Source organism: Perna viridis, chromosome 7, assembly GCF_037379345.1.
Source record: "Perna viridis isolate PV_CMFRI_1.1 ecotype Kerala chromosome 7, ASM3737934v1, whole genome shotgun sequence".
NCBI lineage: Eukaryota > Metazoa > Mollusca > Bivalvia > Mytilida > Mytilidae > Perna > Perna viridis.
Genome location: NC_142451.1, coordinates 24,874,742 through 24,892,113, shown reverse-complemented (window position 1 = coordinate 24,892,113; position 17,372 = coordinate 24,874,742). Strand labels below are relative to the sequence as shown.

Sequence of the window (17,372 nt, the reverse complement as noted above, 5' to 3'; positions counted from 1 at the left end):
CTTTTTGAATAATTCAAAGACAATTTTTTGCATCTTTTCAAATAATATATGCAAACTGAAAATACTTACTTCTGTATGATTTTGCAAGATGGCAGAAAAGAATACTCCGTGTAATAGGTTTGATCAACCTTATGCAACCTTATCCGATGCATTTAAGCCCTCTGTCCTTTTTTGTATTTTTCTTAAAGTAATAACATTGATGATGTAATAGTACAGTTTCCGTCTTAAATTCATAAATTACTAGGTACATTGTTTTTATCTAAAAAAACCGTAATGTTGTAATATTGGGTGGTTGTAGTCACAATTTTCTTTAAAACGACTCGAAGAAAATGTCTTTTATAACCTAGAAATCAAGGAGAGAGACTGTTATTTTTGTTCTTTGATGTCTAAATTGTTTCAGTCAATATTTTCATGAATATTAATATTTGATTACATTCTATATTAACCCTCATAGTAATCCATTGTATGCGTTCGCTATGCAATGAGTTATCATTTTTCACATTTATATTGTCACATTTAGAATCATCTTTCATCTAAATACAAACTAAGAGGTACTAAAATTTTAACGATTGAACATCTTCTAGAGCGGATCCTTGGTCAAAACTTTTATTTATTTGTATACAAGGAAATGTTTATTTTAAAAAAGAAATGTAATTGTATGAGGAGGAAAATAATGCATCATGCATTCTGAATATTCTACGAAAATAGAAAATAAGTGTTAAAAATGTAATTTTCGACCAGCGCTGTGTTAATTTTACACTACTACATCCAAGAATATCGTTTCATTCCGTGTTCTATTAGATTAGCATCTCAATATTACTGAAAATGATGTGTGACTTCCTGTGTTAAATGAAATAAAGTTCTTAAACACGCATTTCTCATATTTACGGAAACAAGCCATTTTTAGCAAGTTTTTTTTTTCAAAGGAATGTAACCCATCCACACCCGACAACCTGATTTGTGGTCTCATTAGGGAAAGGTTAACATGTTTCTTAAATTATTTACATTTCGGTAAGTACCTTTCTGGTTTGATTTTTTTTTAATTCAAAAATAACCAAGTTCTAACCACAGCTACAATAAGTCAATTATTTAAATTAAAAGTCTACTATTGTTCCAATCGGATAGTAAACCAGTCTGTCAGGTTGGACAAAATAAATTTCTCTGCTCAAAATTTTAAAAATGCAATGTCAAAGTCGGGAATTTGAAAAAGGTCTATTGGTGATCATTTTGGTAAATATTAAAAACCAAATATCTAAAATGAATCAAGATTGTGAGTATCACGGATACTAAAGAATGCATCAATGGATTTTAAAATTTGTTATATGAAAGACTTTTTTTGACGTAGACGTTTTTCACAGCTCGTGCAAATTTCAAACTCTTCCGTTGACATTTTTTTAACCTTAATAATTTGTCAATAATAATTTTGCAATAAGTATTCGTTTAAAAATTTGTCTTATAGTAATCCCGAAACCCAGCCTTCTCTTATCTAACGCAATGATTCATTCTATTTTTTCTTTGAATTTTGAGTGGCTAAACTGGAAACGTCCACGAGCAAATGTTTTTTGGTAGAACAGTGCTATTTATAACAAAAAGTATGCTTTTCATGACTGAATTTTCAATCATTAACTTCATTATTTTAACAAAAAATAGAAAGAAAAATGGAAAAGAAAAAATATAAAAAACCTACATCGTGTGATTGGATTCCATGTTCCCCTTCTTCTTTCTATTTATGACACACGATAAAAAAGACATGAAAAATAAAACAATTAAATAGTTGGAAAATAGATAATTTTTTGAAGCACAATCATGTTGATGTCTCATATTTTTCCATCTGCCCAGTCACTGCATTTGGAGTAATTATGTAGGTAAAGTGCAAAAGATTAACTAAATACCAGGAACTAATTTAGTTTTACCTTTTGTCATACGTTTCTTAGTACAGTCGAATATTATATTTCCGAAAAGGTAAATTGTTGATGCAAAACAATGTGTTTTGGGGAATTACATTTTCAACAACTTTTTATCAACTTACTGGTGTTTCTAGAAAAGCAGAGGACGCTTACCCTACCGGTGCACCTGGTCCATGCTCCCAGTTTTTAGTGGAGTCGGAGTTGCTCATTTACTTTTGTTACTTTGTATGTATGATTTTAGTTTTTTAGTTTTAGTATGTCTGTTTTCCACGTCTGGTCTTTGTCCCTGGATTACATTCTTTTGATTACCGCATAACCTTGGTTCCCTTGATTACTCTTTAAAATAAAATTTGACAAAGTTTTATATGACATCGGGACCTGAAGACTGCAAATTGTCGCACAAAAAACTCTTCCTATCTGTAGAATGGTACTATTTATTTCCTATAGGCGACAATAGTAAAACTTTTGAAAAATTCACCCTTTTAAAACAATAGCGGAGCTACAAACTAACTTTTTTTCTAGTCATATCTTCATTTCCCTAACTACATTTGTGATCAAAGTCATATCATAACCGATTCGATTCTTTGGTATTTTAAGCAGATGAAGTTTGGGGTCTAAATTTTTCTGTGAATGGCACATAAGTTTTAAAAAATCATAATATCGATATAAAATGGTTTTAAAAAAATATAATGCATTTTTTTTAAAGTATAATATTGTTTGAGCCTGGAATTAATAAAACATTTTGGGTATCAGCACGATTTGTCCAATCACAGTGTTCGGAAGTATTTATTTAAGTAGGGCACACAAAAAGCCAACCTAAAATAATGAGAAATAGTACCGTTCTACCTATAAGGAAATGCTGTGAAACGTGTCTATACCGAACACGTTTTGGATTTTAAAATTTGTTCGGTGTAGGCAGGCGTGGTTTACCAATGTTCCAAATACTTCAACACTGATTTCTAAATGTTTAGACAGTTTCTATTTGGATTTTTCGGTTTAAACAGATTTCACTATAGCTCGATACGACGGAGAGGATTTAATCTACTAGTAATTACTTTGTACATGAATGACCTTAAAACGAACAGAATATGTTCATTACTGTAAAGTATCGTATTATTTTTTTATTGAATATTTACCTTTATTTTACGCTCTATTTATGAAAGATGACTCATTATTTCCATACTAGAATAAAAGAGTAATCGAGAGAATCATGATTCTACAGAAAATCAAACGTTATATTCCAAGGATAAAGACTAGACAAGGAAAATGGACACACAAAACAAAGAGCATGAAATAACAGAAAACAACAAAAACAAACAAAAAACAAAAAGAAAAAGAAAAAGAAAAACCAAATCAAAAAATCAAAAAAAAAAAAACAAAAAACAAAAAAAACACCAAACAAACAAAAACACGTACAAAGAAACAGAAGTAAATAAGCAACCAGGACTTCACTAAAAAAACTGGGAGCACGGACCATGTGCATCGATAGGGCAAGATTCATGTACCTTTTTAGAAACACCCACCGAGTTGCTCATAATGAGTCCGGGGTAGACGAAGGAGGACAGGACAGTTGTGGCACTAGTGGAATAAGGTATCCGTTTATTTACATTTGCACGAAGACCTTGGTTTATTTAGACATTTTATGATATTTTTTTCACTATACTCTACGTCACATACAACACATTTTCGAATTGAAGCTCTACTTTTTAAACCGTCGGGACTTACCGCTATTACGTACTCTCTTTTATTTAATATGAAGATAGTTCGCATATATGCATGAGGTGTTAGTACCAACGAGTCGCTTATTAGCTTAAATCATGCGTAACAAATTCTTACGGGAAAATCCCATACTAATATCCGCTATATTGGTTTCTACGGGACGATTTGTTTACCAACGAAGTTCGTAAGTTCCCGTCGAATTCCGGTGACAATCGTCTGCTTGATCAACTTCTCGGTATTGTACGTTGTTCGCGTAAAGTAAATCCGAGATATCCGAAATAACGCCGAAATTCATTCTGGGTTCTTCGGTTTTTGGACAAACCATTTAAACGTAAACAACATCTCCTAGCAACCCGATCACTGTAAACATGGCCGACTTTTTACAATGTAAATATTGGCACCGAGAATTAAAATCTGACCAGAATTTAACGATTCAATGAGTAGGGAGAAGCCGTTTGGCTAAACGAATGAGCAAGTCATTTAAGACAATTTAAACGACGGTAGGTGTCAATTAAATCGTAGAAAATATTTTTATTCAAATTTTAACAGTATGTTATTTATGTGACGCCGAGTATAAGTCTTATTGGACGTGTTTTTATTGATATCTTAGAGTAAACAAAGATGTGCTTATCTGCTTCTTCTGTATTTTCAACTAGCTTACAGAAAAAGCGAGGACTCTTTCGAGGTAGATACAGCTTGCTCTCTTTTTTCCTATTTGTTAAGGTGATTGTATTTTGTATCGATCTCAACAGTTGAATCAAAATTCGACAAATTTTATAGTTCGTTTTATTGTCGTATTTTCTCACCGCTATAACCTTGGTTCCCTTGATTACTCTTTTACTGTATATCAATAATTCATTTTGTGGTGAATGTACACATATAATTGTTATTTTTGATAATTTGTTTGTAAATTTGTTTAACTCAAATTTCCTCTCTGCAGTTAATCGAGCTTAACAATAGAACTAGTCCAATGCATAAATATCTTGTCAATTGACTTAAAAGTGTTTTACCTTTTTTTCTGAAATGAAGAGTCATCTTTTCCCCTCTTGCAGCTTTAATATGTGTCAGAATAAAATAATGAGCAAAATATATCAATAAAAACAAGAGGTTTTTGTGAGTGAACAACACTATAATCCAAGTATATTATTTAAGTATCATGTTTAATAATTGGAAGGGAAACGCCCACGTCTACCCCTAATAGGGTTTGTAAGTCTCGTTCTAGTTTCACAATGCTTCACAATGCAAAATCTTCTATTTTATGCTATTCTTAACATTTTTATCCCTTGGAACTAGATATTTGTAAATTGTAATCAGTATTTTTACCCAAAAAGATACTTTGCTTTTAATGCCGAACTCAATGCTATGTTAATGACGAATCTCCATACATTTGAATGGTAGACTAGGACCCATTCTTACGAAACCACAGAGTCACGTGACGAGACTTACATACCCTATGTTCGTGGTTCTTTTTTTTTCAAATACATCCCTTGTGCTCTTGTCATAGATATCGCATTATTTTTTTAACAAAGAACATAAGCAAGGGATACACAAACACAGAAGACACATAACTGTTTGATCATTTTAACGATTCATAAACTACAAAGGTTCACTCATATAACCATCAACCTAAATTTTCAGATTTGATTTCGCCACCATTCATTAAAATCTTCATTAACTGATTATTCATATTCATAGGACCAAACAAACTAGCAGTTGTAGGTGGATAAGGTGTCGTTCCCCAGTTGTTTCGTCTATTCATCATATTCCTATTATTTCTGTTATTTCTGTTGTTGTTTCCATTATTCCACGGGTTATTGTTACCGAAAGAATTCCTAGAATGCTTTGGTGGAATTGGTGCATTCTGGTTTTGCCATGAATTTTGGGCATTATTTTTTCCAGGCTGACTTGCCCATGAATTAATCTGGTTTGGTCCATTATTGTTCCTATTTGGTTTTTGAATCATTTGAAAAGCATTTACAGTCTCACTTTTAGTTGGTTGTTTAGGTTTCTTCATAAGACCCCAAACATTTAACGTGTTTGTTACTTTTTCTTGGGGTTCCTTTGAAGCAATTTTATCTACTGTTTTGCTTGTCATATCCTGTGTTTTCAACAACTTCTTGACACTATCAAGGACTTTGTTAGCTATTGCAGTAGTATCTATTTCTGCTACAGTACTCCTTATCGGTGACTTTTTCTTCAATGTCGTTTTAACCGGATCTCTCTGCACAACAGAGACAGACCCTCTAGTATAAACAGTTTCCTTAGGATTACCTTCAGGTTTGCAGGTACATTCACATTGCAAAGATCCTGCTTTAGTCGATTTTTGTCCAACGACAGTTGAGAAAAACAACATTATCAGGAGCAAGACACCCATGTTTGCCTAGTAATTACAAAACAGAAGGTTAGTTTTTTATCATGTGCACAGGATAATATCAAAAGTTTATTCGTGTAGGGGAAAAAGATGTATTGTTTTGGTTTAAGATAATAAAAAAAGTTGTTAGTGCAAAACTGGACGTAAGGTTATGCCGTTATAATGCGTTGTCAATTATAAAGTCATCACTCACGATCAACTTATTGTGTAATTAGTCACAGGTTTCTGGTACTTAAGGAAAACACTAGTTGTGTCATCAGGTATACACATAATATATATCTATGAAACACAGGTTTGAATTCCCTCTTTTTGTAATTGAAATCGAGATACCATGAAATCATAGGAATGCGGATTTGATCGAAGGATAAAAGTAAAGTAAACAGAGTTATAAATTAATAGCATTCAAAACGAAATAATCCAGGGATAACCACTAGACAAAAATGGATACTCACAACAAAAAAAAACATGAAACAACCACAATAACACGAAGATAGATACAGTAGTAAATAGGCAACCTGCTGGCATCCACTTGAACCTGAGAGCAACACCACAAAGTACTAGTATTCTATAATTAGGACCCAGAGGTTTAGTTTAAATTAAATTCTCTGATGTTTTATTTTAAGAATATTTAGCAATAGTCGAAAGTTCATTCGTAAAATTGAATTTCTAATGTCTATGCAACATCATAGGAAAAATCACTTCTAATGACTTGAGATTAAGAAATATAACAAGAGTATACCTAGGCACTTTTGTGAATCAGTTTCCGGGGTATAAACCTATATTTTAATAATATACACTTTAATATAACTAGCGATAAGTCGTAATTAAAATAAAAAAATAATAAATATACAAATAAATAAATAATAACTTAAATACAAAACCAACAATAATAAGAGATAAATAAACAAACGAGCCATCAAATCAAATTGAAAAAAAAAATACAATAAGCTCTCCCTCAAAAAACACCTACCTCTTCCATCATAAATTTCCCGAAAATGTAAAGAATATACGTCGCTTTGGTCATAAAACTGACATACAAACAAAATTCTTCGATCTTATTAAGTATATATCAATAGAGTGTCATCTTTAATCACTATAATTAAAAGTACAATGTTTCATATATGTACAAGGACAGGTCAAATCCAGGTTACATCACCGTGCTATTCATATCATATCTTTTTTTTTATGATTGGCAAATTTTTTAGGACAATTTTCAACTCAAAATAATCTGACATTGATGAATTTTATACGGCATTGAAATTTTAAACAAACATAGAAATAAAAAGGAAAAAGAAATAATAATTTGAACTTAGCAACCTTGTAAGACCTTTGTTATTGAAATTTAAACAAAAACATTATATCCAACTTATCATATCATTTCTAACCAGAAATGTCCTTTCGTTAATTAAAATAAAAATCGATACATCATGTTTGGTTCTGTTCCTTCAATATACCATTTCTCTCAACAGAAAGTATACAAATTTTAATTGAGATTTATATTAAACAAACCAAATATTCAAGGAGAAATAGAGAAAGGAGAGACGGACGTTGATAAACACAAATTATATTTAGAAAGACTAAAGCACTGTGATTGAATGTACATTTCGAAAACTAATACAAACATTTCAAAGTAGCATTTTGGCTCTCTTATTTTTTATTTTTTTTTACTATCACTCTGGATAATTAAGACAAATTATATAACATCAAATGTGTTAAAAAGCCAAGAATAGGTCAATCAATAGCCAAGTTTTTTTTTTTGTTTTTTTTCCAAAATGCATTTTTCAAGAGAATTAGTAATGCAGTTTGTTGTTTTTATATACTGAAGAATTTCAGCAGTCATATAGTTTTGTTTTAATAATCATGATTTTTATTACCTAACTCTTATGAGGCTGACTTTATAGCTGATCTGATCCGGAAGAATGAATATTTTAGCTAGATCCTTTAATCTCAGATTCCGCTATATATATGACGTATTATCTTTAAACAATCTTAATTTCGGGGAGTTGATACACCGCATCTTCCCCAATAAACTTGAGATAAAGGATACTACGGAAACTGTGAAATCAGTCTCATATCTTGACCTACACTTAGGAATTGATGGTAAAGGAAAACTATTGACCAAACTTTACGACAAACGTGATAACTTTTCATTCGGAATGGTCAACTTTCCTTTCATCTATGGCAACATCCCTTCAGCACCTGCGTATGGAGTGTTCGTATCACAACTCATACGTTATGCCAGAGCTTGCCGAAACAACGGAGACTTTTTGGATCGCGATAGAATTCTAACCAATATGCTTCTGGTACAGGGTTGTGTTTCTATAACATTGAAGTCATTACTACAAAAGTTTTATGGTCGTCATCATGAACTAGTGGATCGTTATGGTGTATCCATCTGCACCATGAAAACTTATTTATTAAACGTGTCATAGTTTTACTTCCCTCTTTCGTCTACACCGGGCTTGACTTTTTATGAGCAACTCGGTGGGTGTTTCTAGAAAAGCAGAGGACGCTTACCCTACCGGTGCACCTGGTCCATGCTCCCAGTTTTTAGTGGAGTCCGAGTTGCTCATTACCTTTTATTACTTTGTTTGTATGATTTTAGTTACTTTATGTTCTTTGTTGTGTATATCTGTTTTCCATGTATGGTCTTTGTCCCTGGATTACATTCTTTTGATTACCGCTATAACCTTAGTTCCCTTTATTATTTTTTTCAATAGATAGATTGCCTCAAGTACATGATATCGTGAAAGTTTGTATCATTACATAGTGAGTAACCCACTAAAAATAAAATTCAACTTTTTGGATACCAAATCTTCAAATGTCCCGCTATCGACCTTAAAATCAAGTGTGAAGAAAGTCATGAATTGTTGAATACAGCAAACAATTACTTAAAAACATATTCTATAAAAGGTGAAATTCACAAAGATGACCATTTTACATCTCTATTATGATAAAAATACAGTTGCAGTTTGATGAGATTTGTGAAGGTTCATGAAGAGAATCGAAATCGTAATTGCGTTAAGGGGGTAGACCTAGGGTAAGGGACATAACTCTTGAAATCAGTGATATGCTTGTACTATATTCAGTTTCACCAACGCCTATTAAGCTTTAATTTGAAACAGATTGAAATCAGTTCAAGTTACTTTGATGCTTACAAAAGATTGATGAAAAATGGTGAATACAGACATTCCAATACATTACAATACAATACAATACAATACAATACAATACAATACAATACATTACATTACAATACAATACAATACAATACATTACTATACATTGCCTTACAATACAATACAATACAATACGATACAATACAATACGATACAATACAATACAATACGTTACAATACAATACATTACAATACAATATAATAGAATACAATACATTACAATACAATACATTACAATACAATACAATACAATACATTGCATTACAATACAATACAATGCATTATATTACAATACAATACAATACAATACAATGCATTGCATTACAATACAATACAATACAATTACATACTTCATTATATAATCACAAACATTTGTACAAGAGATAAAAATACAAAAGTGAATTGAAACATGACACGTACCCAGTAATTAAGAGAACCAAGATTCTAGTGGAAATCAAATGAATGTAATCCAGGGACAAAGACCAGACATGGAAAACAGACAAACACAACAAAGGACATAAATTAAACGAAATGATACATACAAAGTGACAAAAGTAAATGAGCAACTCGGACTCCACTAAACACAGGGAGCATGGACCAAGTGCACCGGTAGGGTAAGCGTGCTCTGCTTTTCAAGAAAATATCAATGCCACATAGTCACAAACACATAAAAAAGTTAAGGATATTGGTTAAATGGTGCATTTAAAAAAAGGGGTATCACCAATATTAAACCCCAAAAAACAAAAAACAAAAAACAAACAAAAAACAAAAAACAAAAAACAAAAAAACAGCTACACTCTATACAGTTTCACACTAAAGAACGACACTATTTCATTAATTAATATAATGCAGGTTTATAATTGTAGTGATGTATATATGAAGAGCATTACAATTTTGTTATTTTAATTCAACCAGTTTACACTAAAACTTTACTGCATATATGTTTTAATGAAATGACCTCTTTTTTCCAACTTCTGGCGTCGACAGCGCAAAAACTGCATTAAGTACTTTTTTGTGTCATGAGATTTCACTTTTTTTTAAGCTTGCCACTAATACCTTTTAGTTGAACTATCAATCAATATGATATGTAAATTTACACCAAACTTAAAACACAATAGTTTATTTGTAAAATTATTAGCACAAAAAAAAAACCAGAATCAAATGACATCGTGTTAAAGTTGATACATCGCACACGTGTAATTTTTAGCAATTTATGTAGCTTCCCTAAATAATAATTAAAACACCGTGAATGAATTAAAACTTCACCTGATCCCTGTAGCAACGGTATTGATGACAATTCTATCAATATTCAATGAGTAATGAACAACGTCGCTTGATTAAAATGATTTATGCATCATTTATTCTATAATAAGTTATGTCGGTTTTATATATGTTTTCTTCCCATTAATGTACTAATAAGTAGCACAACTGTCACATTTAATTTCATTCACCTAAGAAAGTGCTAGAGTATACACATGCAAACCAATAGAGCGTAACAAGTTCGAATGTATTGTATACATTTCCAATTTTGAAATACACGACAAAATCTGGGTCAGAGGTCCTGATATCTCGGGATGATGCGGCCGTAAAGTATACACTTCATCATATATTGAAATATGAGAAAATTACTGTAAAGGTAGAACAATACTATTTCTCATTATTTTAGGTTCGCCCTTCATGTACCGTTTTCCGGTAAATACTTCCGGATGCTGTGCTTGTGCTGATACCCAAAATGTTTTATTAATTCCAGGCTCTAACATTATTATATTTTAAAAAATACATTATATTTTTTGAAAAACATTTTATGTAAATATTATGATTTTCAAAACTTTATTGGCCATTCGCAGAAAAAGGGGGGAACTTTGACCCCAAACTGCTTAAAATACCAAAGAAACGTGACTGTTGTGCTATGACTTTCGTCGCAATTTTTGTTAGAAGATATAACTGGAAAAAAGTCATTTTATAGCTCCGTCATTGTTTTAAAGGCTGAATAAAAAAATGTACTATTGTCGCCTATTTGAAATAAATAGCACCGTTCCACCTAAACAAACTGCCTGAGCGACTCCACAACAAAAACGATAGAGAATTCATGGAAGTGGATCGAGAAAGGTTCAGCCATGCCAATAAAAAGGTGATAAAAGGTGACGTCGAAATGTTTGGTACGAGTCAATCATCGTGACGACATTATAAATATTCAACTCCTGTATTTACTATTAATATAAAATTGTAATTGTTTTCGCTATTTGAAATTTAATGTATCATTTGAGGAAATGGAACAAAATGTATTTTTTGGATATATTTAATACAAAATTTAAAAAGATACATGCTATATATGTAGTAAGCTTTAACATTTACGTAAGTTGATAAATTTACTCATAGTTTATGTACATGTTGTAAGTTGTTAATGTAAAAACTTATATTGTCACTGTTTAGACTTATATTGTCATTGAAAAAGCAAGTATACATCATCTTTAAAAAAAATTGTTGTTAATCAAGAAAAAGATACCGTTTTAAATGTTGGGATTCGAGAAAGACACAATGCAATATCAAAATAAGTATGTTATATTGTTGCAAATCACATGCTGTCGTCATGAAAAAAAATAACACACAAACAAAACAAGAAAACCCCAAAATACTTACAAATACAAAAACAAACAAAGCAACTATCACAACGAAATAGATAATGTAACCTAGAATATCAAAAGTACATACATCAAATATAATACCGTCTAAGTGTTCGTGTAGGGGTGTGTTTCTCTTTTTCATCTTGACTCTCAAAACAAGTTCAAATCACATCAATATTAACTCGTGCTTGGCCAGTCAAACCTTTTGGGATTACTGAAGCTATGAATCATATAACCGATATCAGTTGTACACGGGAATTTGAGTTCTACAACAGTAAATAATATTTTCGCAGTTTTCAAGGATAATTCTGTCGTCCAATTTATCAATCTTATTTTAAGCAAAACAAGGAAAGGATGTAACTTCTATATACACTGCTAGTTTTTAAAATAAATGAATAGATTCACCACAGAATTGGTAAGAAGAAAGAAATAGGTTACTGGCAATGCAATTTCGTAGAGATTGTTGGATTATTTATACGGTGTCATATCTGGATCAATAAAAATCAGCATGCAGAGTACTGCACCAGGAAGTTGGCAAAAGCTAAAAACTGATGTGATTGCCAGCAACATCTTAGTGACGTGAGCTTCGACAGAACTTTTTTTATGCTAGATTTCGAATGGTCAATCATCAAGTCTTTTCTTTTTCTTGCTATTATCAAAAGTAGTGCTACAGTAAGCGCACTTGAAACAGAAACGACAATGACCGGTACATATTGCCATGCTATTTCTAAAAGCATATAAACAATGTTTGTTAATTCTTTATTCCTTCCATAAGTTGTTGGTTGAATATATATGGTATGTGATCCCGTGTTATTGTTATAAACCTCCTCAGTTGTATACAAAAACAAATTTGGTATTCTAGTGACAACAGGCAAGATAAAAGAAAGACTAACGTATACAAATTCTTTACTTGTAGAAATTAGATGGACCTTCAAAGGCTTTAAAACACACAGTAAACGTTCAAGTGAAATAAACATAGTCAGTGTGTTTCCCGTTGCAGAAGGCAAGGCATTCACATATGCGTCGAAATATCGAACAAATAAAAGTCTTTCTTGTCGGGTAATAGGTGAGTTGTATATAACTGCAGCCTGAAGTATGGAATTGATTGCACCATTAAATAGAATAAGAATGTCGGCAACTGTCAATGAAAACAACGTTATATTGGTCGATGTCATTCTTCCAATGCGTTGAAACATGACTAAGCAAATTCCTTTAAAAACCAGTCCTAGGACGACTAGAGCGGGAAACATCCAGATAAAGCAAATTGCTTTTACTAGATCAATGGTTCTTTGTGGAACAATATAGTACGATGTGTCTGTCCCATAACTGACATTATTTGAATATTTTTTATGCAATCATGTTTCCTCTTAAATTTGCCGTCTATTCAACAAGACTAGCCTTTAATTAATATAATAATGTTAAAGACCATTTTAAATGCAAATCATAGATTATAATCCTTCAGTGTGTTTAGACTGGTTAGCTTTCGGACAAATGTATCATGTCAACTTCTGCAAGCGAAGTAAGAAGAGGAAAGCAGAATTCCATCTCTTTCAACAACAATATATATACGTCTGTCACAGGCAGTTTGTGCATTTCATTTAAGGCAATTTCTATGACAATGACACAAAAATCTTTGATAGGATTTCAGAGTATTTCTGCCAATCATCACGCAAATAAATGTAAAATCTAGTTTTGTTTCGTTATAATGTAGACATCTTAACTTATTTGTTCTTAACGGCATTTGACATTTGTCTATGCGTAGCAAGTGCACTTATAACAAGTTTTATTTTGATCGAATTGTAAAGCAAATGAAGCAAAAAAGAACTTAATAAAAATTGAGTAAATTGGCAGTTTTAGTAGTGAATTAACAAATACGTCCATATGATGAAAATTTCACCAGATATTAGCAAAAGAAGTAGTAAGCATTGGTTCAAAAGAAAATGGAGACGAAAATTTACATATTGATAGCTGTAGCATTAGGATTAAAGTAAAGAGCTTAGCAAAAGCTAAATCGCCTTTCAATGAAATGGAAAATAAGAAAGCGCTAATTTTACCAAATACAAAATATTCTTAAGGAAATAGCAAACATGAGTCAAAAACTTTGAAGATGAAACATTTCAGACATGAGAGTTGGCATAAGGATTACATCAATGAACTTACCAAAAGAAAAACTTTTCATTGAAATGGAAAAAAGATAGAGCTTGCTAAGGTCAAACACTTTATAATCTCTCATTACTAATTTAGTCAGCATTCATACACCAAATGTACACTAAAACTGCTTCCAGTCAAAAAGTTCAAACTGAACATTTCTAAAGAAGGTAAAAAAATTTTTGATGCAATTTTACTGAATTGAGTAACACTTGGAGGTTACGAGATGTTTTTTATCTGAATATTTATAGTGGTTACATCTAATAATAACATCGTATTAATAAAAATGTCTACCATAGTTAAGACTCTTGAATCCAGATTGTCTTTCTAGAAAATAACTCAAACAGCAAAAAAATAATATCCATCCTAACCGTTAGTTGATATTATTGAGGAAACATCATTCGTTCGAAATAAAATATACTACAAGTGTAGTACTAGTAATAATCAAATTAAGAAATAGATCACGGAAACTCCATTTTATCATTGATTTACCACGGGCTGGTCGTTTATGTCGCATTGTTTACTATAATGGTGGGCTTGAAGTCATATACTAATTCGTCTCATTCAAGTTTATTCAGTATCAATATAAGAACGATTAACGTATTGCTAGACTCAATAAACCCTCAAAAGTGATCATTCTGATAATTCTTCATCGAAATAGATATGTGACCTTCATTGTTTTCATTTAAGAGTAAGCTTTTTTAAAGGGACATAAACCAATGTAACATATAATTCTATGCAAATTGTGTGAAATCAATCAATCACCAAAATCAAACACTTTGGTCTCAACATTCTGGCCCCTTAATTGTGGTCATAAAACACAATTATCAAAATTATTAATACGAGCCAAAGTGAAAAAGACAATTAAAACAAAAAAAATAAACTCTTAATCAAAGTCAGAAATCAAAACGTTTCTGGTGCATAAACATTCAATAATCTTTATACTGTTCTATTGGTCATTCTCTACCAACATACACAGTTTCGCAATTGGTCTAGTTAATGTCGCCGTAGCTGTCTTCACTTTCGCTGAACGTACGAATCCGTCATTGTTTTTGAACACTTCGATTATTCGACCTAAGTTCCAATAGTTTCTCGGACAATTGTCTTGTATTATTACAACATCGCCTATTTCGACATTTCTTTTCTCATTAATCCACTTTTGCCTTTTCTGTAGGGATGGTATGTATTCTGATGTCCACCTTCTCCAAAATAAATCAGTCAAGTATTGTATTTGTCTCCAACGTCTTCGTACGTAACTGTCTGTTTTACAGAATGTTCCAGGAGGAAAATATTCTCTTGGGCGTAATAAGAGCAGATGATTTGGCGTGAGAACATTGATGTCGTTCCCACTGTCGGATATGTCGGTAAGTGGGCGGTTGTTTAGTATTGATTCAACTTCGCACATAAATGTCATAAGTCCTTCATCGTCTAGTCTGATGTTCTGTTCTTTGATTACTGAATACAGGATCTTTCTCACTGATCGAATTAGCCGCTCCCAAATTCCTCCGAAATGGGAAGCCGATGGTGGATTGAATTCCCATCTTATACAATTTTGAGTCATGAAACTTTCAATCTTGTCAATGTTCCATCTAAGAATTTCCTCTCGCATTTCTCGTTCTGCACCTATCAGATTCGTTCCGTTGTCAGATCGGATAAGTTCGGGTACACCTCTCCGGGCAATAAAACGTCTTATTGCATTGACACATGAACCCGTGTCCATTGAATGTACTATTTCTAGATGTACTGCACGTACAGACATACAAGTGAATATCATTCCATACCTTTTAACAGTACTCCGACGTTGCTTGATGTAGAACGGTCCGAAGAAATCAACGCCAACCATAGAAAACGCAGGTTTATCCGGTTGAAGTCTCTCTGCTGGCAGATCAGCCATCTTTTGTTCGAGTAATGGTCCTTGATATCTCCTGCACGTGACGCACTTCGATAACATTCTTTTTGTAAGTGAACTTGCACCGATTATCCAGTATCGTTTTCTAAGTTCTGATAGAATCGGAATTCTGCCAAGATGTCCTATCGCACGATGAATGTCATTGATAATCAACATCGAAATATTCGAATTCTTTGGCAGTATAATCGGATGTTTCATATCGTAAGGTATTTCCGCTTGGTCTAATCTACCACCTACTCTCAATATGCCGTCATAATCTATATACGGATCCAGTTTGGATAGTTTGGATGTTTTCTTTAAAGTTTTCTTCGAATCACTAGATAGAGAATCTATTTCATCGGCGAAATGTTGTTTCTGGATATATCGGATAATACATTTCTCTGATCGTTTAATTATATCCGTCATGATCAGGTTTCGTTTCGTTTCAGTTTTCGCTTTGTCACATCGTCCTTTCAGAAGATCGAAGAATATCAAAATTCTACACACTCCTCGCTTTAGTTTCATCCAATCTGAATATCGAGTCATCAATTTGTCAAGTATGTCATAATTCGGTTCCGTTATAAGTGTATTAACTGTTTCCTTTATTTCGCAATCGGAATCGGGAATTGAAATATCTATCTCTTGTTTTGGCCACTCACATTCTGTTTTCCAAAGAAAATCCGGACCATTTAGCCATGCCGTGTTTGTCTGAAAGTGTGAGGCTTTCATTCCCCTAGACGCAGTGTCCGCTGGGTTGACTTTCGTGTTGACATATTTCCATTGCTCGGGTTTTGTTACTTCCTGAATAACTTCTAGTCTGTTAGCAACGAAAGTGTGAAATCGTGATTTCAGATTGTGAATATAACGCAAAACGGACATACTGTCTGTCCAGAATAGAATTTTATCGATCGTGTAATTCAATTCATCAACAATAACTTTACTTAACCTGACAGCCTTCGCAGCGGCGGCGAGCTCAAGTCGCGGTATCGTAATTTTCTTGAGGGGATTAACTCTAGATTTTCCAAGTACAAATGCACAATTGATTCTATTCGCATTGTCAACAAGTCTAATATAGAAAACCATTCCATACCCTGTTTCACTAGCATCGGAGAAACAATGCAGTTGACAAGATTCGATCTCTGTTATATCTGTGGATTTGTAACATCTCGGTAGTTGTATATTTTCTAGTTCGCTAAGTTGAGCTAGCCAATCAGTCCATTGTTTAAGCTCGGCTCCAGTGAGCTCTTGATCCCAACTGTAACCCTTCGTACACAATCGTTGTAAAATAGATTTCGCTGTGAGCACAAATGGTGATATTATTCCCATAGGGTCGTAGATTGAACTTGTAATCGATAGAACATTCCGTCTAGTCGTTGGTTTGTCCTTACATTTAACTTTGAATTCAAAACAGTCAGTTTCCATGTTCCATTGTACACCGAGAGCTCGTTCTACAGGTAAGTCATCATCAAGGTTCCAGTGCTGAACATCTTTAGCTCGATCATCTTCAGGTATCGAGTCTATAACGGACGGCATATT

The 17,372-nt window shown here is 32.6% G+C and overlaps 1 protein-coding gene across 1 annotated transcript; it reads right to left on the bottom strand.

Moving 5' to 3' along the window:
• Positions 1–14,897: 14,897 nt before the first annotated feature.
• On the bottom strand, positions 14,898–17,369 carry LOC148611950 (uncharacterized). Its single transcript, XM_088595344.1, has one exon. It carries the CDS (start codon positions 17,367–17,369, stop codon positions 14,898–14,900), a length of 2,472 nt encoding a protein of 823 aa, XP_088451470.1.
• Between the last annotated feature and the right edge of the window lie 3 nt (positions 17,370–17,372).